We start from the raw sequence: 26798 nt of genomic DNA, 5'->3' as shown, positions 1-26798 counted from the left end.
CCAGCGATTCACTTCCAGAATCTTCTGCCTTCTTTCTTTACCGCGAAAAGGGCTTGGACATTTCTTCAGCATGCTTCTGGGTTCCCTGAAGTCATGTACTGTCTGCAGGATATCCCACGATGCAGTGTCATTCGTGCTGATGCAAACCATCACCAATAGATCCTTGCCTTTTGACTTCAGAACCCTATCCAATCTTACAATGATGTTTTGTGTCTTGGCTCCAGGAAGGCAGCACACTCTCCTGTTGTCCACCTGCCTCTTGTAGAATGTTCTTTAGATTATTCTGAGTATTGAATGGCCTACAAGGATCATCTGTCTGCCTTGGAATGTTAGAGAACTCTTTGTGAGTAAGCTTGGTTTTTCTTCCAGGTTGAGGTGAGCTGCCATCCACATCTGTTCTGTACTCTTCTCCAGTCTCTTGGACTTGCTGGTTCTTGACTATCTTCCATAGTTTCCATATTGAGGACATGGTATGGATTTGGAGCTTCTAGCTGTGTGGAATTCCTCCTGCTTCTCTTCTCTCTGGTGTCTGTAGTCTGTCACTCCTTTTCTGACTCCAACCATGTAGAATTCTTCTGTGACCTCTTGCCTTTGGTGGTTACAAACTGCCAGGCATTCTCTCTAACTTCCTCTCTCACTAGTTCCTTTGTGGCCAACTCCATTCTTCCTTGAACCTGCAGTACTGGTGTTTCCCACACCTACTTTTTTAGGAACTAGCTTCTGATTCTTGTAGCATCTCAACTTGCCCCTCCAATCCAAGAACCTTTTCCTCCAGCACAGTCAACAATTTGCACTTCATGCACAGGAAATCCCTTCTGGCATCAGACAGGGAAGAGAGCATGGCACATCAGTTGCAGGTCACCACCACTGTTCCATTGCTGGCCATCTTGATGTTGCAAGGTGCACTGAGAAACAAGAAAGGGGACGACAGGTGCAGCTAGACCTGTAACTGTGACAACTGTTTAGTACTGACACTAACGCAAGAAAAAGATTGCTTAGGGGCAAAAAGCCTCAAGTGAAGAGCTTGTTCTGAGGAAAGACGAGAGTCAGGCCTGTTGAAAGAAAGAGGGCAGAGGAACAAATTAAATGTGTGGGCTTTGCACAAAGGACACATCCTTCAACTTTGGCTGGGCTTCTTCTTTTAAAACAAAAGAACACAGGGTCAGTTATCAGGGAAAGCAGTTGAAACAAGAAATCAGTTCAGTCATAAATCTAGAGAATAAACTAAGGGGAACTAGTTGAAAAAGCAGTAAAACTTTATCAGAGGGACACCAACTCAATCCCATTCTGAACATTGTTATAAGTAGCACCTAAGATTCCTATAAACTTCAGATTAGAGAAAAAAATAGTTTTACACTGTGTATTTGACTGTCAGTACCAGTATGTGGCATTCTGGTTACTGAATCAACTGCCCAGAAACAAAGGGGAGCCCTTCCCAAATGAGTCCTAGGATGTGCACTGTCATAGTGATCTTCAATGTGAAAGTAGGGGAAACTGTTTCAATGGATTATTTTGATTTTTGAGCCATTATTGGATAATTCAGTTAATGGCTTAGATGTTGCCCTTGAGTAAGAAAGGGGCATAGAGTGATCACAAAGAAGATGTGTGTGATTAGACTGCAGCTAAAAGTTGTGCTGATGTTATCATGAGCACCTGCCTGTTCTGTGCTATGCAAGCAGAGAGCTGTGCACCTTCATGATCATGGATAACAATATCTATAGCTTATTTAATTCACAATGATGCGAACAACTTACCGAAGAGGGAGCTATTATGCTGCCATTTCTAAAAGAGGCCTTGGGCAGAAATATGAAGCCAGAAAATACTCTCGCTTTTGGTAACTACAACATAGCATCTAACTTGCTGCATTTGACAATGATCTAGATCTTGTTCACCTCTTTGGTGAGGGACTTTGTCAAAGGCTTTCTGGAAGTCCAAATATACTATATATCCACTGAATCACCCTTATCCACATGTTTGTTGACCCCCTCAAAGAATTCTAATAGATTGGTGGGATTTGACTTCCAATTTTTAAAGGATGCCTGTCTGCCTCTAACCATCTCTTTTACTCTCTTGGTTAGCCATGGTGGCATTTTTTGGGGCTTCTTAATATTTTTTTTAAAACATTTGTTGTAGACATTTAATTTGAACTTCTATTATGGTGTTTTAAAAATGTTCCCCTGCAACTTGCAGGCGTTTCGTTCTTGTGACTGTTCCTTTTAATTTACGTTTAACTAGCTTCCTCATTTTTGTGTAGTTCCTCTTTCTGAAGTGAAATACTACTGTGGTGGGCTTCTTTGGTATTCCTTCCCCCACCTCAATAATGTTAAATTTAATTATATTATGATTACTATTACCGAGTGGTTCAGCTCTATTTACCCTTTGGACCAGATCCTGTGCTCCACTTAGGACTAAATCAAGAATTGCTTCTCCCTTTGTGGGTTCCAGGACTAGCTGCTCCAAGTAGCAGTCATTAATGGTGTCTAGAAACTTTATCTCTGTATCCTGTACTGTGGTGACATGTAACCAGTCAAATGTGGATAGTTGAAATCCCCCATTATTACTGAGTTTTCTATTTTTATAGTCTCTCTAATCTCCCTGAGCATTTCACAGTCACCATCACCATTCTGGTCATGTGATTATTAGTATATTCCTAGTGCTATATTCTTATTATTCAAGCATGGAATTGTTATCCATAGAGAGTCCATGGTACAGTTTGAGTCATTTAAGGTTTGTACTATGTTTGACTGACATGACCTCTCTTCCCTCAGATAGCTGCTCAGTGTAGGTCTGATGTAGAATCATAGAATTGTAGGACTGGAAGGGTTAACCCGAAGAAGGGTTAGAGAGTTTAGACCCCCTCACTGGGCTCGTTGTTCAGTGGTAACACAACATATTTATTTAAGAAATCAAACACAACAGATTTAATAATTAGGAATAAATTGCTCGGGGGTTAACTGCCATAAAAATCCCAAAACCTTTAACAAAAGTATATCACGTCACCGTTGTTCTTCTCCCCACAAGGTGTAAACCACCGATTGCTGAAGAGGACCACAGGAGCAGGACTCAGTTGTGTGTCACGACAGCTGGGACCAGGATCGCTGATCAGGTAAGTATGGTTGTTTATCTTCAGTGGTAAAGGACGGACTGTCTCTTTTACTTCAGGAGGCTGGAGATGTCTGTCGCGTGCATACGCTGCCTCTCAGACGGACAGCACCCACTGTCCCTTGAACTTAAATGTCCTCACCCAGGCCCAGTCTGAGCCAATCACATGTCTGGATTTTTCTCGCCTTTTCTGTGTGTTGCACACAGTACATGTTTTGCAGTCAGCACTAATTATGCACCTGGCACTCTAACAGCTATTTTGCCTGCAGCACCAAACTATCTGCATACAGTACTAATATTCCAGTTCAAACCGGCTATCCCAAACAGAGGGGGGAGTGGCCACGTTCAAGGAACAACATGTATCAACAGAAGGGACCTTGAGGGTTAGTCTGGTCCAGTCTCCTGCACTCAAGGCAGGACTAGGTATTATCTAGACCAGGGGTTCTCAACCGGTGGTACGCGTACCACCGGTGGTACGTGGAGCACGGCTTGGTGGTACGCGAGGCGTACCCTGCCGCCGCCGCCGAATTCCCCCCCGCTGCCGCCGAACCCCCCCCCACCGAAGACGTGTATCATACCGACAGCTGCACCCCTGCTTCCGCCGAAATCCCCCCCGCCGCCAAATCTGCTTTCTCTACTGCCGCCGATTTCCCCTCTCCCCCCGCCGAAGACGCGTAGCATTCCGCCGGCTTCCCCCCTGCTGCCGCCAAAATTCCTTCCCCCCTCAAACCCTGCTGCCTAAAAGTGGTAAACAGCTGCAGGGTTTCGGCGGTGGGTTTCACCTCGTGCACGCAACCTGGCCGGCTCTGCATGTCCCTATGGTAGAAACCCTGCCGCCGAAATTTGGGTAACGGTGGTCAGGATTCGGCGGAGAGTACTGTTCCTCCCTTTTTTTAGTCGAGTACCACCCGGGTCAGGACTAGTGGTACTTGACTTGATCCGACTGGTACTCGTTAAGAAAAGGTTGAGAGCCGCTGATCTAGACCATCCTTGACAGGTGTTTGTCTGACCTTCTCTTAGAAATCTCTGATGATGGAGATTCCACAACCTCCCTAGGCAATTTATTGCAGTTTTAACTACCCTGACAGTTTTTCAACCTAAACTGCCTTTGATACTATTTAAGCTTCTCATCCTATCCTTTATGTACTTGAAAACTGTTATCCTGTCCCCCTCAGTCTTCTCTTCTCCAGACTAAACAAACCCATTTTTTTCAATCTTTCCTCATAGCTCATATTTTATAGACCTTTAATCATTTTTGTTGCTCTTCCTTGGACACTCTCCCATTCGTCCACATCTTTCCTGAAATGTGGCACCCAGAATTGGACAAAATACTCCAGTTGACGTCTAATCGGCACAAGTAGAACAGAAGAATCACTTCTCATGTCTTGCTTACAACATTCCTGCTAATACATCCCAGAATAATGTTTGCTTGTTTTTCAACAGTATGACACTGTTGACTCATATTTAGCTTGTGATCTACTATGACCCCAGATCCTTTTCTTCAGTACTTCCTTCCTAGGCAGTCATTTCCCATTTTGTATGAGTGCAATTGATAGTTCCTTCCTAAATGAAGTACTTTGCATTTGCCCTTATTGAGGCTATGTCTACACTGCAGCACAGAAAGCGATTTATAGAAAGCGATGCAGACTGTCCACACTACAGTGTTTGTGCTGGTTTCTTGTGTCCACACTGGCCAGGCTTAATTCGAATTAGAAAGCAGTGCAATGTGGGAAGCTATCCCACAGTGCAACTAACCATAGAGGCTGTTGTGACGAGTGTCATCATCCCAGGATGCAGTGCTGCTTCCCCCACCCCCAAACAAACAGGAAAAGGATTTTCATGCTGTTTTTTTACTCTCCCGATCGCCATTGCTGCAGGCACATGGAGCCAGCTGAACTATGCTCTCATTTTGACTGTGACAAATACATCGCAGCTTATCCTGGATTACTTTAGAACTGTATGCTGTTTGCCTTTTATTCTCCCCCCACCACCCCCGTATATTGCTTGCCTTTGATTTTTCCCTCCACCAAACCATCCCCCCCACCTGTATGCTGTTTGCCTTTTATGCTCCCCCTACCACCCCCTGTATATTGCTTGCCTTTGATTTTGGTTCTACAGGTGTCTGTAGAATGTAAGATAAATAACAACGGAGTCAGTTAGTATATTAATACAGTGATACAAATGTTTCCATTTCACTGATGGAAAGCATGATATAATGTATCCACATGTAGCATTGTGAATAAACTCTTAAGAAAGTATCAATTTCCATGATTGGCCACTGAAACAATGTAGCAAAGAATTTCCTCTCACTGCTGGCATTTGAAACGCATTCACCACGCGGGGAGGGAGGTGGGTGGTGAAATCTTTCAAAGGGACAAACTTTAAAGGGCTAAACTTTCAAAGGGGCAAATCTTAAAGGGACAAACTGCAAAGGGCTTGCTGGGCATTTAAAATGCATTCACCAAGTGGGGAGAGTGGTGGTGAAATCTTTCAAACCCTTAAAGAGACAAACTGCAAAGGGCTCTTTGTGTGGGTGGGGGGGTGATCGCAGCTTGGATTTTAAACCCATTCACCGCAGGAAATGAAGATTTAATCATCCGCAGACTTTATAAGATATTGAACAGAACCAGACCCAGAACTGATCCTTGCTGAACCTACTCGATATGCCTTTCCAACTTGACTGTGAACCACTAATAACTGTTGATACTGGACACTTACTGATTAGTGTGAATATTAGTGAGACATGGTATGCTTGATTTGTAGATTAATAAAGTTTAATATGCAAAGTATTTTATAGATATATTAATTAAATATAAAGTTTAAAATTAATCCTAATATATTAAGTTTAGAGGCTAAGCAGTTTAGAAGGCTGTATATAGGAATGACTTTTTTTAGGGGCCCCTCTAGGAAGTTAGTGGATTTTTTTTTTGATTGGCAACATTTTTTGCAGAGTTAGGTGTTGATAGAGTGTGGGGGGTTTGTTTGTTTGTTTGTTTGTTTAAATGGTGATTTTTAATATTTTTAATTTTTTATTTAATTTTTTGATTATATATATTAATTATATTGGGTTTTTATTTTTAATTATATTTTATATTTATGATGATGATTAGGGTTGTTTAAACGACATTTGGTGATAGGAGGGGTGGTGTAAAAATATGCTCCATGGCAGTGAAAAAGTGTACTCCCAGACGTTTAAGGATAACTTGTTGTTTTTATTATTTATGTGCAGCTGCAAGCATACGTTATGTATTTTGTTTTGTTATATGCCGTGGTATGCAGAAACTGAGACATTTGCAAGGTTACTCAGTAATCCTATTTATTTTTGCCAACTGGAAGATGTTATGCTACAGGGATCAGAATAGCCAAGCAAGCAACTGAAGCTATGTTAGGCTTGCAGGATGGTGGTCAAGCAACATAATAGGCCACCACAATGACTTTTTGATACACACTTTTGACGGTTGCTCAAGGCACCCCAGCCAGGGTCCGAACAATTAGTGTTTTCTTGTTGGCCGGGTATATTGCAGAGCGCCGCTTTACTTGTATACAGAGTTTTTTAGTTTAGTTGCTTTAGAGATTTCTTAGTTTATTAAAAAAAGTCCCACTGTAGCCATTATAGAAACTATTTGCAACACACACACAAGCACAATGGGATGCAATGTGAGATTTAAATGTGATTTTAATGTGAGATTTAAAATTTTAGTGGCAGTAGGGGACTATTTTAGTAGGGTTTTTTACTAACTGTGCTTTGTGGCAGCTTTTGCAGCATTTAGGACTTTGATTATTTTAGTTTTATGATGTTTGATTATTACATTTATGATTTTTAATTGTTTTTGAATGTGCCTAAGCAGGGTTATTATGTTTGAATGTGTTAGCATGCATTGTACTAAATTAGTATTGATTTTTAATTTTATAGGCTGAATATATTTTATAATATTAATATTTACTAAAATCTATTTTTTTATATTTTATAAATTATATAATTTTAATATATCAGTATTACAGTAACATTTATTTTGGGCAGGATTAATATTTTTAATACATTTTATTAATTATAATTTGGGTACATTGTGTATATATACAAATACAACTTTGTTTAATGTACATAATGGTAGACTTTTGTTGTTTTTTATTGGGTAATAAAGCATATTGATGATTTTATATATTTAATTTATTTTTTATAAGGGTATGTAAATTGTGTTAGTGGTTTTTTATAAATATATTTTAATTTTGATTTTAATGTGGTTTTATTTTTATGTGTGTGGCTTTGTAAATTGAATTTTTTTTATTTTTATGTTAGATGTTTAATAGGTTGTAATATTTTAGTTTTTATATTTATTTTGTGTATGTTTATGATGCGAACATTAGATATTATTATTATATATGCTGTAATTACTTCAGGTTGGGCATTTACTGTGGAATTTAATATTTTTTATTAACGATTTAAGGATTTTTTGGGTGCTGGCATTATTTTAAATTTTTTTATTCTATTAGATAGAATTTTATTGCGTTTTTGTTGGATGATTGTATGCAACTTAAAGCTTTGAAGGTAGCATTTATTATACTTTTTGTGTGGTTTAATAGGCTTAGGCATGTTCTTTTTTTTTTTTTTTTTTTTAAGGGTATAAATATATTTTTAAGTAATTTTATTTTATATTTTAAGGCTGAATGTGTGTGTATTATGGGATTTGAAAGGGCTTTAAGGCTTTTGTTTAGGATATTTAATTTATTTGTAAATTTCTTTTTAATAATTGTATTTAGTATTTTTGTTGATGCTTTTATATTTTTTTAATATTTTTTAAAAATGTTTTGCTTGGGACGTACATGTGTGTTAGTGTTGTGTGTTACTTAGGTGTTTGTTTAATGCACCTGTTTTTGTACTAGAGGTGTTACAAACGATGCACAATGGGGATGTAGATGGGATATGTTAATATTTTATATGCCTACATGTACTTTTTACAAGGTGTACTTTTGGGGGTTTTAGTACTTGGTTTTTATAATTCTTTTAATAAGCTTTTAACATTGTATTTTTTGGGCTTGGGAGCACAATGTACATTTATATAGGTGTTTATGTACATTACTATATTTGCAGAGGGATTTATTAAATTTTATTGCAGATAATATTTTTTTAGCTTAGTAACAGGTGGTTTTTTTAATTAGGTGGAATATTTTTATGTAGTAATAGCTAAAATTAGCTTTTTTGTAAATTATTTGACTGATTTTGATACTATAACAATATGTTGCTTTGGGGTCTTTTTTGGTTAATTTACTTTGTTTAAATAAATTAATTTATTTGGGCTGGCTTTTTGGGGGGAGGGGGGACTTATTTTGGTAACATTAATTGTGAGTTACTTTTTAAAATTACAGAAAGCCATTATTTTAAGTTTTACAGTATTTTGCCCCAGCCACACAGTAGTACGGAGGGGGGTACTATTTTATAACATTTGTTTGAGATTGCACTATTTTTTTTGTTTATATCAGCATAGCACAGAATATATACACAGTAAAACAATAGCAAGAATATTATATAATTTTTTATATTGCATGTTTTGATTTTGTGTTTTGTGTACTATCATGGATTTATGTGATATTATTTATAAACAAAACACAAACCAAAAGCAGGATCTATAGTCTATTACTATTTATAATATATATTTAATTTTTATATTGTTATATAGGGGTTTGTGAAATTATTTGGCATAATAAAGGAATTGTACGGTAATATTTTAGAATTTTTTTTGTTTGTAAATTTTATTAGTTTTTCATTGGGAAGGGAGAGAGAGGGCAATTATGCTCAGAACTTTTAATTATTAGGGCATATGGGGCTTAGTTGGAAGCCATAGGTAGTTGGACTTTTATATTTTTATTTATTAAAGCTATGGTTTATTTAGCTAATTTAGGGCTGGATACATGGCTTTTTTTTATTTTTTAGGGCATAATGTACTTAAGAGGAGTGTGGGCCATTTGCAAAATAATTGGGGCAGAACCAGTAAGGTATTGCCAGTGCCAGCATTTTCTTTTTTTTTTAACAAGGAGTGAAGATGATTTTTGGACCTTACTAAAGCCTTACTAAAGTCAAGATATACCACCTCTACCACTTCCCTCCTATGCACAAGGCTTGTTACCCTGTATAAGAAATCTGTCAGGGTGGTTTGACACAATTTGTTCTTGACAAATCCATGCTGACTGTTACTTATCACCTTATCATCTTCTAGGTGTTTGCAAATTGATTGCTTAATTATTTATTCCTTTTTTTTTCCGGGTACTGAAGTTAAGTTGCCTGGTCTGTAATGCCCTGGGTTGTCCTTATTTCCCTTTTTATAGATTGGCACTATATTGCCCTTTTCCAGTCCTCTGGAATCTCGGTCTTCCATGATTTTTCGAAGATAATAACTAATGACAGTTACAAGAATTAGTGAAGAGCGGAGGAAAAAGCAGAGGGCAACAAGGGTGATAAAGGGCCTGAAGGGCTATAAATAAGGGTTTTTTACTTGGAAAAAGAGAAATGTGCCAAGATTGAGGTGTGCATAATCAAAGGATCTAGATGAGCTGTTAAAATAAGCTCCAACACAGGGTATGGCACAAAGGCAGGGATTGTTCAGGAGAAATACCTTTCTACAGAGGATAATTAAGGAAGGGCCTCTTCAAGGTAGCAGCAGTGTGAACACTGAGCAAATGCCCAGGGTGCAAAGATCTGAGTATCTTGTTCAGTCTGCAAACACTAGTTTTGAACTTGTCCTGTCTCCTGCTTGTCTTTGAAAATAACTTCATTGTTGGCATCTCATATCCATAAGGATTGCTTATTTAAGTCTGTAAGGGATAGTAAGCAGCCCTTTGGAAGACTAACCCAGTTTCACAACTTTAAACCTACACGGTCTCTGGAAAACAGGTTTCCCAAGCCGCACAATCTCTGCTAGTCTGACAGTCCAGAGAGAATTAGTATTGTTATAGCTGTGTTGGCTCAGGATATGAGAAACAAGATAGGTGTGAGGTAATATCTTTTACTGAGAGAAGAATACGTTTTCCCAGATTTATCTTTTAAAGGTTTTGCATTGTAGCTTGCTAACTGTATTAAAGAATTATCTCTGTGAGAGATGTCACACTCCTGCCTTTACAAATTACATTAGATTTGTCACAAGTCTTGAAGCTGATAAATTAGAAACTCTGCGTTTGGCTATGATGAATATAGAAGGACTTTCAGCAGCAGAGCACAAAGTTTTGTTGAAGAGTGGCAGACTCTGGAAAATAATATCCCTTTTCTTCCAGGTGGTGCGTGGAAAGTTCTATTTCCATGATACATGAGAATGCTAACACAGGTGCATTGCAAGAAGCTAGTGTGTGTTTCAGGCCTGGGATTCTGAGCGAGGAGCAGCTCTCTGAGGGTTTATCTGCACAGAAACTGGAATCGAAATAACTGAAGGGGTTGTAATAAACATTGTCAGCTATCCTGGTGCTGCTCCGTGGGTGTATGTGTGTCTTTCAGAATAAGAGCAGTCTATTTTGATACAATTTAAATAAAAATGTTACCTGTTTATTTAGGGCACTTTTTGAAATTAGCATGTACGTGCGTGATTTTGGTTCTAGTTTCCACATAAGCAAGCCCTAGGTGGACTGTTGTTAATGCTCTGGCAGGATAATGGGACGACTTCTTTGAGTGCGTGCTCATGTCAGTTCCATGTTAGGTGTGTGCACGCTTATGTGCGTGACTGCCAGAGTTTTTTTTTTCCATAGTGGTATCCGTTGGGCCCGCTCTGGTGCTCTCTGGAGCCCTGCACTCATATGGCGGTATATGAGATGCCACCAGCCCTACAGCCTCTCAGTTTCTTTTTTCTGCCAGTGATGGTGTGACACGCTGTACTCCATGTACACCCTTATGGTGTGATTTGTGTATCATTCATGTTCACCCTTATAGTGTAACTGTGTATTGTCTAGTAAGGTGTTTTTGAAATGCTCGTGACTAAACATTATTGTTATTGTAGTATGCTTCCTGCAATGTCATATATCAGATATGAAACTCTGCTATGTAATATTCCCAAATGTATGTCTCGCGTAGCTTGAATAGTTCCAGGCAAACACAAAGTCACGTGAGGGTTCATGCCTTGCTGAGGCTTGCATACAGGAACAATGGACTAACCTGAGCCACCTGATAAGGCATCACTCATTTGACTCAAGTGGAGGAAACCATGCCCATTGCTGGACATGGCCGATCACCTGACCCCAGGGGGTGACGAGGAAACATGTTGAATGCAGAGACGTTTTTGCTTCTGGAACTCTCCCTTGGAATCCATCTACGAAGCAACATCAAGCAACTGACAGACTGCCCACGGGGAGGGTGGGAGCCTGGCTGAAGGACTCAGCCAGCCTGTGTGGTAAAATAACATCAAAGATTGTAAGGCTACTGAAGTATTAAATTTAGTTTAGAATGCAATTTGTTTTATTTATTCCTGATCAATCTGACTCATATTATTCTGGCTTATAATCACTTAAAATCTTCCTGTACTTAAACTTATTTCTTTGTTTTATCCAAAGCAGTGCATGTGGTTTAGTGTGTATAGAGACTTCATTTAGAGTGACAGAGCTGGTGCATATCGATTTCATTGATAAATCGACTAACCTACGAGCTTGCACAGTTCAAGAGGAAGTATTGAATTCTGTAAAATGACAGTTCCTAGGGTTACATCTGGGACTGGGGATATCGGCTGAGTGGTCATTCTATTGCAGAATCCCACAAGTGGCTGGCCAAAAGCACTCACTCACTAATATAGGAGCCGTTTATCTGCAAGAGGTTGTGAGTGAACTGACCGAGGAGTGGGCAGTTCACATAGCAGGGCATGTGCAAGATGGGCTCCAGGAGTGAGGGACTGGGGTGACATAGCGATACACCAGTCCAGATTACAGAGGGGAACGTCACAGATGGTTGCAATAGCAAGTGATCCAGTGGTTGGTTTTTTTTATAAACTCATAGTTAGTAGTTGAGTACATTAGAAATGTTCGCCCAGTGATGGGGCATGCCCCGGGCCCCGAGTTTCAAACCGTGTTCTGTGTGTCACAAGCCCTTCCTGCTTAATGACCCCCGTGATAGTTGCCTAACATGTTTAGGAGAGACACACATCAGGGATAAGTGCAAGATTTTTAAGGGCTTCTGACCACGGACGAAAGAGGACAGGGATATCCATCCCAAAGCCCCATTGATGGAGGCGGCACTCAGACCAGCCTCACAACCTTCCCATCTGAATCAGTGTTGAGCATGTCAGCATCGGTGCAGAGCACCCCACCGGCACCAAGTCCTTCTGAGCACCACTCACCCTTTCTGGTGCCAAAGAAACTGCAAGAGAAACAGCGAGCAGACCGATGGCGTTCCCCCATGCTGAAGAGATATAAAGAGGTGGGGTCGGGCAAAGGACCTGTCGGGCCAATTGCCTGTGGCGGAGTGATAGGAGACAATTCCTCCTGGGGTTTCAAGCCCATTGAGGGTACCACTGTCCACCACTGACTCCTGGGAGCAGAAGAGGATCCCTCCATCTTGTAGTGCCTTCGATGCTGGACGCATTTCAAATGGCCGGGGACCTCATGGCCCTTCCGGTGTCCCTCACCCTGTGTGCCCTTACATCAACTCTCGAGCCAGTGAAGACACCTGCCTCCAGGAGAAAATCAGCTATGGGGCTGCAACAATAACCATTCCCTGGAATCTCGGCACCAGTCCACAACACCTCGGCCCCGGGCTCCCACACCAAGATGACCGTCCCCGCTCTCTTGACTCCAGTCTCCAGCCCTGTGTTTCCAGTCTCCGACTCCAAGGAGGGATTCACCAGCTGCATACTGCCGGTCTAGATCTCCCTGGTTCTCTTTGTGATCCTCCTGGCACCAGTTATTGACAACTGCACCGATCCCCACCATCTCATTCCCGCACTCTGTGCCATTCCCTGCTGTCTCTGCACTGCTCTCCACCTATGCAGCACTGCTCTAGGGAATCTCATTATCGGTCACCCTCTCCGTGGTACCATTCCTCGGCCCCCCCACTGTAGCTGTCAGGGAGAAGCACCATCCACCCCACCATGGTCCTTGAGGGATGAATTGTCCTCCTTGGAGTCTGAAGACTCCCTCAAAAACAACTGTCATCGGGTACACCGACACTGGGTTCTGGCCCCGCAACAGTGTTCTGGCCCCAAGGTTAGTGGCCAGTCCGGGGGCCATACTGGGCAATGATCTGTTTTCAGAGTAAACGAATACCAGGCTTCACGGCCTGAAAGATTCCAGGGCCACCTTGTGTTCCCTAAGCCTGTACACTTCACAGACTTCTTGGAGGCAATTCCGTCAACCGCAACCACTGCCTAGATTCTTGGGCCCGCCGAGACAAGGGGCCTATAAGAGAAGGGACAGAGACAAAGGATTTTAAGCATTGCCATACCAACCATCCTCCTCCGCGACCCAGTCAGGCCCCATGCGTCATCAAGGTGGCATTTTGAGGGTGCGCCTGAGGACGGCGTCCCAGTTTGGCCACAGAATCCATTCCCAGGTTTATTTCTCAACCACCTATCTCCTTTCTATTATGCATGGGCCTAGATGATAATAGGTCCTCAACACCATATCAATTGGCTTACACCTTGCAGTTCTCCTCAATCCTCCCTTCACACCCCGTTTCCCCATGCCTCTTCAGGGACCCTTCTCACGAGCAACTTCACATACAGGAGGTGGAAACTTTCTGTGAAAAAGCGCCATGGAGGAAGTCCTTCAAGATATGAGGGGAAAGGCGTTCTATTCCCAATATTTCCTTATTCCAAATGCTAAAGGAGGTCTCAGACCCATCCTGGACCTGTGTCACCTTAACAAACATCTCAAGAAGTTGAAGTTCTGCATAGTCTCCCTGGCCTCCATCATCCCCCCTCTGGGTCCAGGTGACTGGTATGCCGCTCTCGACTTAAAAGATGCTTATTTCCATATTTCAGTTTTCCATGGACAAAGGAGATTCCTCCAATTTGTTGTGGGTCAATTGTTAGAAATAACAAACAGGTTGTCCCATGAGCAGGTTGAGTCGACGGCTGCCCTTTATTGCCTGCTCGTTCTACCTTGATGCCGCGAGTGAGCAACAAAGGGGTTACTTTACAATCCTTTTATCCATAACAGTATGTAAATGCATACATTTCCAGCAACTCCCCATAGACCCTCTTTTGGTTACATTAACAACTATCAAATGAATATTAATAATATGATTAATACAATTATACCTGCCCCTGTTTGTTGTTTATAGAATTACCTTACAGAGCGCAGGCGCATTACCTCGAACACAGTATGCAAGGGAGGGAAAGAAGATAATGCTTTCTTCCCACCAAAGGCTTTGCGCAGGACGGGAGGTAGTTATTTTATTAGCCTCATCCCCTGCACAGATGGCCAGGAAGGGAGGAAAAGGAGAGAGAACAGATTCTAACTAGAATTCATAACAATTAACAGAAACAAGGTTTGCCCGTGCCATGATCCCATGCCTTCTAATTTAGGCCTGACCATTTCTCCAGCTTTAACTCTTTACTTTCCTACACCAATGCCATTATCAATTTACAGTGCTACCATTGGGCCACTCACAAATGCTGCCTGGCTCCAGTCCAGGGTGCAAACACAGCCTTCTGATGTGTTTTCAATTGGAGGAATGCAAGCAAAGGAATGTTCAGGGTATGCCTAGTTTCATTATCCAAGCCAGTTGGGTAAGAGCTAATCCTTCGTTAGGCAACACTAGTGAATCCGACCATGTTGGCGCTTTGTGACAGTATGCCATCCATTTGTGTTTGGGAGAGTACCCTTGGAAGGGACTAATAGGGCAGCAGAAGGAGAGTGGGGCAATGGATTTTCTTAATGCAGCTCTGCAGAGAGATTAAACTGGAATAAAATCTTTCTGGATCTGTGATTCATGTTTTGTCTCTGTTGGGCATTAGCTCTGGGAGGAGGGAGAGCAGTGTGCAGACATCGTGGGAATGACCAGACTGTCTGTCTCCTGCAGGGCAGTTTCTGGCTACGAGTTGCTTCCTCTCATGTTGAGATTAAATTCGAAATAAAAATCAGAGCTCATCCCCAGTTGCCTAGTAGCGACTGGGAGGAGATGGATTCCCCAGTTAGTGCTTTTAACTTAGGTATTGTTTTAACCAAATCTCATATGTAGGTGAGTGGAAAATGGCATAACAAGCCATCAGCTTTGGCTTTCCATTCCCTTTAGTTAGATTGTCATAGCCTGATAGTTCCTTCTGCAACAATCTGGCTTCCCTTCTTGTGGCCCAAAGTAAGAATCTTTTATGCTTACTCTCGAGCATTTGTGATAATTAGCAGCAGCATTGAAAGTTTATGGAGTGAACAGAATCTAATGGATAGCAGGATTCAGGCATTCTGAACTCTGTGTTTAACTTTTCCACTGTCTCAAGTGAGTTTCCTTGTGTCTCTGCCTGTTTCACATGTATGAGCCCAGAGATAATACGTCGTGGGGTGTTGTGGACTTGAATGTGTAGCACTGAGTCCCTTGTTTGAATGGTGCTATAAAAGTGCAGCTTATTATATCATTATTAATGGTGGATTCCAAAAGAACTTGGGCAGAAATCCAGGAGGAATTAGCTGATCCCAGCCCACCAATGGGTCATAATCTGTCATAAGAGAATCTCACTTCCTTTGGCACCAAAGCAGAACATTTTATTTGCATTCGTGCAAAGAGGGATGATGGCTGAGGTTAAGATGAATGAACTGAAAGTTAATATAGAAATTCGATAGGTATCTGTTGTTACTTGATATTTTTGAAAACTCTACTGAGTATGCACACACAACTGTGCGAAGGGTGCTAGTGCCTGCCCTGGTTGGACTGACTCTAACAAACAGTATGCAGTGTAGTTGTAGCCACGTCAGTCCCAGGATATTAGAGAGACCAGCTTGGGAGTTATTGTAAATGAGTCTTGCAATAACACAGCTACAATATTTCCCAACTCATACTAATGTAGAAATTGCAGCCCCAGGAAAACATGTTAGTGGTTTTCTATCACAGCTGCACATTGACCATAGTTTTCATTGAGCTGCCTTGAGCAGTGATGCCCTGGTCTTATTGAATGGTTATAGTTAGTACAGACCCAGCAATGTCTGAGAGTATTTAATATTCCTTCCAGTGTGTGTCACTTTGCATTTGTCACCAGTGATTTTCATATGCCATTGTGCAGTTCATTCACCTGCACTGTTGTTTAATTGTATTGTGGTCATTCCTAACGATCCCAATCATAGATCAGGACCCCATTGTGCTAGGAGCTGTACAAACGCACAGCAAAAACACAGGCCCTAGATGAGGAGCTTACAAGCAAGACTTGATCAGGTTCTACTGAAGTTTCTCATTCTCCTGTGGTCTTGACTACCTGAATAATGGAGGGGTGGTGTTGCCATTAGGAATGGTGATGTCCTTTGTCAATGACTGTTTGGACTTAATCCCAGTTCATAGTGTGTCCTCCATTATCCCTTCTAGGGATAACAGTTGTATCTCAGCTGTTGTTTGTTGAGCAGAGCAGTGGTAAAGTACCCGTGTCTCTAAAAGTGCACATCTTTACAACACAATCAGGGCCCTGATCTTTCTGCCGGGTTAAATTCTGTGGTGTTGCACCAGGGGAATCTCTACAGCATCAGAACCATGTGCCCTGCAGGTCTCCTCCATGAGAACAGATGGACTGTGTGCAGGGGGAGGCCAGTGTGTTGCAGTTTTCAATGGGTGAGAGATTCCTAGTAGGGTTTCCTGCAGTCAGGGGAGATCATTTGGTGTGAGTCAGCCAAGCAGCTTTCCCCACTGTGTTGTAGACGTACCATGTGGCACAGGGAACGATTCCAGGAGATTTCAGACAGCATATCCCAGTAGTTGTGCAGTAAGTACAGCCATCGGTCACAGTGTGCGGAGGACCCTTTTGAACTGCCATCATCTCTAACACTGTCATCTCCTTCTGTTCCAGGGTTACTGATTTGCCACTCTGCAGATTACTCGACTCTGCGCCCGTCGCCATGGATGAACTGCAGGATGTGCAGCTGACAGAGATCAAACCCCTCCTGAACGAGAAGGTAACGCTTACTACCCCTCTGCTCTCGCTAGCCACACTCAAGCTGACCCTGGGTCCGTGCGTAGCCTGTCAGGAGTCCTGGTCGCCAGACTCTCTAGTCACAGAGTGAACTAGCTTAGATGCTTAGAAATGGCAATTGCTCTACACCCCCCCCAGAGACTGCAAGGAGCAGCACTGACAGGCTCTGATGAGGACTCCTGTCTAGCTCTGTCAATGTGATGCAGCCCATGCCATGGAGTCCTGTGGGTGGGCATAGAAATTGGTGTGGCAAATGGCATCGCTAAAACCCTGGGGCAGTAAGAGATCTCTAGCAGGGCCATCCTTGTGATAGAAATGATAGGAGATACCTCTCTTCTCTTGTGACATGGTGCCATGACTTCCTTAGCTGCAAAACGGCCTCCTGCCTATTACATGCAGTGTAGTTTTAGCTATGTCGGTCTCAGGATATTAGAGCGACAAAGTGGGTGAGGTAATTTCTTTTACTGGACCAACTTCTGAATGGTCCTTAGAATGTGTGCTAACTACTCATGCTAAACAAGCTGTTCCCCCTTGCATGTAGCTGTGATACTCGGAGACCCTTTCCCGGGCTGAGGAAGAGCTGTGTGACTCGAAGGCTTGTCTCTCTCACCAACAGTAGTTGGTCCAATAAAAGATGTTACCTCACCAACCTGCCTGTTGGCTTTCAAGGTCAGCTGTCTGCATGAGATTTATGACGGGAACTGGGATCCCACCTGGATTCTGCAGAGCATTGCTATAGCCCTCTCAAGTCAAAGTAGTGCAGTACTTTGGAAAAGCTACAGAAGCCCAGCAAGTATTTAATCCTTTCATGCTGTCTTCTGTGATGGGGGCACTGAACTGGCCTGTGCTCTTAAGGAAATTCTGGACCCAGTTAATGCTGCCCTACACTGCAGCCCTGACTATCCACGTCATGCACGTGCTTGGATTTCCACAGTAAGATCTGGGAATCTGTCAGCTCAGATAGTGACTGTAAGTGGAAATTTCTTTCTCCTCCCTTCTCATTTGTTTGAGAGGCAGCAGAGCTAATCAACAAGCTGAGATTTTTGGCTTAGTCACTTCCTAACTCTTCAATACTTAGTAAATAGCCAAGTTTAGACCCAGTTTGGTTGTTCCAGCAATTGGAGGGAAACCACTACTGGGACAAAGAATGAGCCAGCTCCCTGGAGAGGACTTTCCTTCCTCATTGCACCGAAGGAGAGGACTATTCCCTCGGCTCGGGTCTTGTGGCAATATGGGCATACTCAGTGCATCCTTCAAATTACAATGAGGTTCTGAGCTCATGGCAGATCATACAGAAGCTCCCCTGAGAGTGAGAAGAAAATGGGTGGAACAGGCAGCTCCATGCCCCCTGACAGTGCTGCAGAGCCATGCCCAATCAGGAGCTTGGCATTCTTCCAGGAATCAGGATGAGGAGCAAATGGCGTCTGTTCCCTTGAGAATATTCTCACTGGCCCTGTTTCTTTGTTGCCTTTTCCTCTGCTCCCTCTCCCGTGGGTGGCGTTGATGGAATGAATGCTGACATTTCTCCAACAACGAAACGTCTTGATGAGGTCACATCTCTCAGAAAGGCAAAACGGAGCCTCATTAGTGCTTGAAGCTCTTACAGAATTGGTAGGGAAATGTCAGGGTTCTCTCCAAGACCAATAAATGGCGCATACAAAGGAGATATGCCACAGCAGGCTGCTTTCATTCAGCATGTCATGTTTTACAGAGAACCTAGAGCTGATGCTGTTGCACACAAAGATCTTCGATGGCTAAGCTGACGACATCTTGGAGGGCAGGACCTCACATGCCAGTGTGAACATAGCTGCCCAGTATGCAGAGTTCCCAGGGTGGCTTCTCTAGAGCTTCTTCTCAGTATGGGGTGTGTTGGGTGGCTTTTTTTGTCTTCTGCCAGGTGGGAAAGGCACTGACAGTTAGAATGGTGCTGGCAACGCAACCGTCAAACGGTGTGTGACCCGTCCCGTGCCCAGGGTAGCCACCTGAACATGCCAAGGTCAGGGCAGGCTGTAAAAGGAGAGCAGATTTTCCCAGCACTGGTGGGTGACACTGAAGTCAGACTTCCCCACCAGCCACAAACTGTGCTTCTAATTCCCCACACTGGTTATCAAGAAGCCAGTATACAGATACACACAGCCCCCTTTACTGCATTTCAGTCTCTGGCTCCGAATCAGCCACCAGGTCCAGTAAAAGACCAGTTATTTAAACTCTATGCTCTTTACTGAAAAGGTTCCTCCTGACTCCAAAGGGTCAGCCACAGTACCAGATCAACATAAGTTTGGATCTTACCCAAAATACCACGCTGCCAACCAATCCTTTAGTAACTAAAACTAAAGGTTTATTATAAAAAGAAAGGTACAAACAATAAGAGAAATGTTAAAGGATTAAAGCAATCAGATACATACAAATGACTGAAAGTCCATATACATCAGGTTTCTAGAAAAATTGTGGAGTTTGCAAGCTTGTATAGTCCCTCTGGTACATGTCCAGTACCTGGATGGGCCTCAGTCCTTTGTTTCACAGCTTCAGTTGCAGATGACTTGGTCCAGGGGTAGATAGGTGACTGGAAGCTGAACAGGATTGAAGACAAAATGGATTCCAGGCTTTGCCTTATATATCCTCTGGCCCCTGCCATGATGCTTGTGGAATTTTACAGGAACCAAATTTTACAGGAACCAAAATGGAGTTCAGAGTCACATGGGCAAGTCCTGGTGACTCATCAGGTATATCCCTGGCTTCTCCCCCTGGGTCCCTTGCACCTGGGAATGTCTTAATGGGCCATTAAACAGGCTATTGTTCTGCAGCCATCCTGTCTGGGGTGTGTCCCAAACAGCACAATTTGAAATACAGATATCTCAAACATATTCAAAACTTCCATTACACGCATAACACATGAACATAAACATTATCATCTTTCTTAGCACATTATAGCCTTTCTAACAGTACCTGACATGGCATATCTTACGTGAATTACTACAATTTTGACATACTGATGTCAAACAATATACTAAATGCCCCCCTCCCCCACAATCCAGCCAGCGTGACACCCCCAACACGAGACTGGTGTAGAAGGCAGTAAACAGAGCTCCTGAATACACCTCAAGGGCCCCCTTTATCCAGCTAGCGTCACACTATGTATGAAAATGGTAAGAGTTGTCTGTAAAATGGGGAAACCCAGTCGGTAAATTTCTTGCCTGAACTGAAGGGGCCATGATTTCTTTTGCATCAAACCTAAAAGTAACAAACCAACAACTGTAACGTGTAATGATTTAAAGAATGCCAACACACTTCTGTCCTGATGAAAACTTAGCCCTGCAGTGATTGCAGACCCCAGTTCTCCTGTAGCAGCATGAGGCTGCATGAAATGAAAGCCACTAGATTGATCCATCTGTTCTCATTGTCCAAGCTCAGTGAAATTACAACAGTAAAGAGCATAACTGGGGAGAAATTCAACTCTACATGTTTCAGTTTTAAACCTACAGTAGTTGTAACATAGACAAAGAAACTTCTGTTTGAAAAATGATACTTTGTTGATAGGGTTGTGCCTTCAGGTCAATCCAGTTCTCCAGGGCAGCATTCCACTGCCTTAAGCATGACACCCTCCTTTTCCATCCTGCCTCATTCACTACCCGGCTTCTAATTTCTGCAACAAACAAAATAGTCTCCTTCACTACACAACCCTGATTCATCTTCAGAGCAGATCTGTCTTGTGCACTGAATGTGGCATGGATTCTGTGGAAAAATAGCATGTGATCATGTAATTAGTCTGCAACATAATGCGTATGTACAAGGGGGTTGAATTAAGGTTACACGTCTTAGTTCTGGCATTTCCTGTCATGAATTCTTGATTTTGCACACTTTTGTTTTTCATGTGGGTGAGAGGAGGGCTTGCATGTAATTTGCTAAGGTTTTTAAAAAAAGCAAACTCAGAAAATTCCATCCCCTAAATGGGTCATCATCAGGGGTGGAGCCTTTAGATCCACAGCACAGATATCTGCTACTTGACCTGCATGCACTAGTTGGCCATTATTCTCTAGATGGACAAGCCACTAGAAGGAGATGCGAGACACACTCTGCCAGTGAGTTTCACAGTTGTTTGCTGGGAGCAGAGGAATATTGGATCTCAGGAATTCTAGGTCCTGTTCCAGGTCCTGGAGCAAAGTGGCGGTGGCTGCTATCCCTCAATACAAGGATGTCGTCTGCTGGGGGAAACTCAAAGACTAATGTGTAGTAAAGAGTAAAGTGTAATTTAAGGTTAGACTATACTACCTCTGTCCTCCTCCCATCCTGTTCCTTTCTGCTCCACTTCCCTCTGCATTTGAATCTGGCTGCTTTCTTCTTCTCCTCTGCCCTGTCTGAGTACTGCCAGCCAAGGGAACGTTGAGAGAATAAGGCAGTGTCCCTGCTCTCAGTTCTGATGCCTAAGAGTGGGAGGATCAGTTGCAAGGAAAGGCCTGCACAACCCCCAGCTCCAGGCTGGAGCGTGCTAAGTGACTGGGGAATCTGCTGAGAACTTAGCTGCCAGCTTCTCACAAGCCTCTGCTGACCATGTGGAAACTGTGAACGTCAACAAATGTGGGTAGATTTTTACAGTGACAGCAAAAGGTATATATCTGACCTTAGGACAAAGTCTCTGCTCCAAAGCAGGAAGACACTAGAGCAGTAGTCCCCAAACTAGGGGGCATGGAGGAACATTTGCGGAGATGCGGCAGGCCTGGCCCAGCCCCCACGTGGGGAGGGGAAGGGAGTGCCACTCAACCTCATTCACTATACAACTTCTAATTTCTGCAACAAACAAGATAGTCTCCTTCACTACACAACCTACAAGCCCCCAGCTCCCAACCTTGCTCCTGGCCACGGCCCCACTCCCAGCCGCATTTCCAACCCTACCTCCGGGGGGAGTGGACTGGGTAAAGGTGATACAGACCAAAAAGGTTTGGGGACCACTGCACTAGAGGTTCTCAACAAAATGATGGTAAGCATTTTTAATGTGGGCAAAGCAACATACTTCCCCGCAACTTTGTTCTTGGAAACAGTGGGATCGGTTTAGCTGAAATGTTCAAACAGAAATTCAGCCTGAGGCAGACATTCAGCCTGAACTGTCAAGGTTTGGGAAAATCACTGAAAACAGGGTCCAAACTGTTGGGGGCCACTGCTGTACCAGAGTGCAGGCCCTCATGGGGGACCCCCTGCTTTGCTGTTGACAACAGATTTGTTGATTGTTTGGAGGAAGCCATGCTGAACATTGACTGTTTTTCTTTTCTCATTTGCAGAATGCTGCTCAGAACTTCCAGGATTTTGACTGTCAGGTAAGGAGCATGCAGCCAGATGGGACCTGTTACTCACAGCCTCTGCCCAGAAAGCAGTGAATGGCCTTTGTTGTAACCAATCCTGAATGCACAGATGGGCCTTTAACAGATCAGTCTTCTGAGTTGAAATGGAAAAATCTCATGGCAAAGCAGCCCCCAACCCCAGGGTTTCTCCCTCCCTCTGTTCAGTTGTTGCTTGTTTTACTGTCTGTGTTAACAAGACCATCCCTCTCCCAGCTCAGCTTCTCCTGCAGGGAAGGCACAGTGCCAGGTGGTGACACAGTGAGCTCCATGACAGGAATGTCAAACTAGGGTTAGACTGAGCTGCAAGATTCAGTGAACTGGCAAGAAAACTCCTGTTAACATCAGACCTTTTCAGAGATGTCTAAAGTTGCAAAGGGAAATGATGGGACACCTGGGTTTGTTCTCAATGTGTTTGACCTATGCACTGCATCAATCAGGTGGTGCCTGCTCTTTCCTGCATCTCTGCCCTATGCTCCTGAGCTCTGACTTTTGTCAGTGTGTACTTATCAGAGGGTCTGGATATGTAACTTTGCTATACTGCTACCCAGCTTGACACGCAGACTGGGCGGGTGGGACGGGGAGGGGGATGAAGTAATTGCCATCATAATGAGACAAGCCTCTTGGCTACACTTATCCGGTTTCCCTAGAGAGGTGTAAATAACTGTGGAGGACCTTCCTTTTGAAGATACAAAACTGTTGGCTGAGAAGACGGACGCTTCCCTCCACACTTTAAAAGACTCCAGGGCTACTCTTCAACCTCTCGGAATCTACACGCATTGTCAGAAGAGAAAATATTGTCCTCAACCTTCATTCAGACCCCGTTCATCACGGTATTCATTTCAAAGATCGTATGAACCCCAAAATCCAGGTTCCCCAAACAGAAACCTGCAGACTCTCAACCTACTTCTTCACAGCCATCCACCTCAAAATGACAGTTTTGATGGGTTGGTCGAGGTGCCCTCAGACCACTCGCCTGAATACCATTTGGTGCTGGAAAACTTCTCTCATCTCTATGGATGCCGTCTTACCCCGTTCTACAGCACCCGAGAATGGATGAGCTCCGACAAATGGATGCTAGAGATTTTTTGAGATGGGTATTCCATCCATTTCACCTTCCTCTCCCTCCTCCCCCCGAAAAACCCTTCCCCATCTTTCTTTAGGGACCTTTCTCACAAGAGCCTACTACAGCAGGAGATAAACCATCTCCTCAGCATAGGAGCCATAGAGCTAATGCCCATACATCTAAGGCTATGTCTATACTGACGGCGGCAAAATCGCCACCGTCAAATTGACCTATCTGGATCAATTGAGCGGTCAGTGAAGACCCACTCAATCGATCCAGAAATCGACCTAGTTAAACCACCTCCTCAAGTGGCGTAGTGCTGCGTTGACGAGAACGCAGTTTCCATCGGCGCAGTGCAGTGAAGACAGCACGCAGAAGGGAAGCACAGCAGTTGATGGGAGTTACACAAGTTAATCTGAGTGGCTTGCATAACTCCCGTTGACTGCCACCAAATCGCCAGGTAAGTGTAGACCAGGCCTAAGACACACAGGTTTTTACTCTCACTACTTCCTGATACCCAAGAAAAAGGGAGGTTGGAGACCCATACTAGACCTCAGAGTGCTCAACAAATTTGTCAAGGCTCAGAAGTTCAAGATGGTCACAATGTCATGCTCAGACCACATCCAAAGTTCACTCCCAAGGTGATTCATTCACTTTCCAACCTTTTATCCCAAGCCTCATCAGGATAATAGGGAAGCCAGCCTCCATACACTGGACATGAGGAGAGCATTGGCCTTTGTTTGAACAGGATAAGAGTATTAAGAAAATCTCCAAAACACTTCCTCTCTGTTGCAGATAGGTCAAAAGGTGCAGTGATTTCAGCTCAAAGATGCTCCAAATGGGTCTCGAACTGTATCAAACTCTATCAGATTTGTAAGTTAGCACCCCTGTCCACTATCCATACAGCCTTCTCCAAGGGTATTTCTATATCAGAAATCTGCAGAACAGCTACCTGGGCATCTGCACATACCTTTGCAGAACGTTATGCTATCCTTGGGGACTCTGCTGGAAACACAAGATTTGGTGCCCTGGTGCTATGATCTATAACAGACTCAGCTCTGAATCGCCTGCCTCCAGTTGTGGGCATTGCTTGGGAGTCACGTACAGCAGAGCACCATGGGGACAAGACTTGAAGAAGAGGATTAAGTTACTCACCTTGTGCAGATGTGTGTCCCTATGGGTGCTCCACGACCCACCTTCCTCCCCTCTGCTTTGGGGTTCTCATCATAAACTCTGCGATAGAAAAGGAATTGAGGAGGGTTTGCCTGCACAGCGCTGGTTAGCCTCGTGGCAGAGCATGAGGGGGGACAGCTCATGTACAGGCTCAATGGACACTGCTATCAAAGTTCCCTGATCAGCAGCACAAGGACACAGACACACCTACAGTGGAGCACCCATAGGGGGATGCATCTCAAAGAACCATCGTTACGTCTTCTTGTCCTGCAAAGTGGCAGTCTCAGCAAATAAGCAGTGTAGTTTTATTGGTGTTACGGAGGCCTGGGAGTGGAGCTGGAAGCTGTCACCAGACATGGCTTGTTGCTTGTATTCTGCACATGCTCCTTTGGTGTGTTGTGCCATGTTCGCTGTTGCAGCAACACCCAGAGCTGGACTGATTTGTCTCCTCTAAGTATGTTACTTGCAACATGCCAGACTCCTGCAACTCTGGTGCATGTGCCACCAATTGGTTTGAAGACACAGGTCCCGCCCTGCATATTGGCCAGCAAGTGGGCCGGTGGCACAATGGCTTTTTCTTGCATTAGTTCAGTTGGTTCAGCACTCTGAAGACATAAAGAGCAAAGTATTGTTGGTATCAGCTGAGCCAGAGGTGGGCAGACTGCCTGAAGCCAGTTCATAGTAAAGCTGTAGTAATTCCTCCTAATACGATTCATCCCGACAGACCACGGTGGAACACAGCCAGGGTCTCTTCCTTGTTGCTACAGAATGATCCCTGTAGAGGAGCAATTACACTACCTGGCTTTCCTGTATCACAGTTGCAGGGCTGATCTTTCGTTGGGCAGCACATGGCACTAATGTTACCTGGCAGCTTGTCAGGGTGCAGGCCCAAGCTGCTGTGCCAAGTGACACCCCACCCTGCCCCCAGTCGAAACAAACTTGTGCAACACATGGAACCACGCGCAGCCGGTGGTTTCTCTTCCTCTCCTGCTGTGAGGACTCGGCTGCTGCTGTTCTTGTGTTCCGCTTGTGAAGTACAGGGCCAGCTCTCAGTGCTGTTGCACTGGCAAAGTAGCTGCAGGATTGGGCTGTCAAGGGCTGTCTGACTTCACTCTGTATGAAAATCAGCTTTTTAGAGGAGCTTCCAGGAATGCTTCCCCAGAAATGCAGCAGTGTCTTTGAGTGCTCCCCAAAGATCCTCCCCAATCAAAAGATACAAAGTTCGGGATTGCAGGCAAGCAAGATGCTGCCAATCTAGGGCAGCTGGGCTGCAGCTCTGCCTGCTGGGCCTCGTTATCCTAGCTCCAAGTGGATTTTGAAATTGCCATTGTTCTGAAGTCCTAAGAGCATTAATCAAACTATGATGCAGTCACAGTGTGCATGGGGCGTGAAAGAAGTAGCAATAACTCTGAATCACTTTTGTTGCCTTCAGAGGAACTAAGAGGTTTCCATTGCCACCCTGTTTGTGTACAGGGAAGGGGTGAGGGGAGCTCAGGTTCCATGCCTTATCAGCAAGTTAAAGAAGTATGGGTTGGATGAATGGACTATAAAATGGATAGAGAACTGGCTAGAGCATAGGGCTCAATGTGTAGTGATCAATGGCTCCATGTCTAGCTGGCAACCGGTCACAAGTGGAGTTCCCCAGGGGTCGGTCCTGGGGCCGGTTTTGTTCAACATCTTTATTAATGATCTGGAGGATGGGGTAGATTGCACCCTCAGCAAGTTTGCGGACGACACTAAGCTGGGGGGAGTGGTAGATACCCTGGAGGGTAGGGATAGGATACAGAGTGACCTAAACAAACTGGAGGATTGGGCCAAAAGAAATCTAATGAGGTTCAACAAGGACAAGTGCAGAGTCCTCCACTTAGGAAGGAAGAATCCCATGCACAGCTATAGACTGGGGACCGACGAGCTGGGCAGCAGCTCTGCAGAAAAGGACCTGGGGGTAACGGTGGATAAAAAGCTGGATATGAGTCAGCAGTGTGCCCTGGTTGTCAAGAAGGCTAATGGCATATTGGGCTGCATTAGGAGGGGCATTGCCAGCAGGTCACGGGA

General features: G+C 43.9%; 1 protein-coding gene across 1 annotated transcript in view; it reads left to right on the top strand.

The window, feature by feature from the left end:
- Nucleotides 1–26798, top strand: part of NDRG3 (NDRG family member 3) — a 94014-nt gene that overhangs the window by 14102 nt on the left and 53114 nt on the right. Inside the window, exons 2-3 of the mRNA XM_067544535.1 lie at nucleotides 17052–17157; nucleotides 22448–22483. Of these exons, the coding sequence (XP_067400636.1) occupies nucleotides 17052–17157; nucleotides 22448–22483 (142 nt within the window). The remainder of the gene's footprint in view (nucleotides 1–17051; nucleotides 17158–22447; nucleotides 22484–26798) is intronic.

Source organism: Emydura macquarii, unplaced genomic scaffold, assembly GCF_026122565.2.
Source record: "Emydura macquarii macquarii isolate MOO-44397 ecotype Brisbane River unplaced genomic scaffold, CSIRO-AGI_Emac_v2 contig_177, whole genome shotgun sequence".
NCBI classification, from domain to species: Eukaryota; Metazoa; Chordata; order Testudines; family Chelidae; genus Emydura; species Emydura macquarii.
Note: the sequence above shows the minus strand (reverse complement) of the source record. Positions and strands in the feature narration are given on the sequence as shown.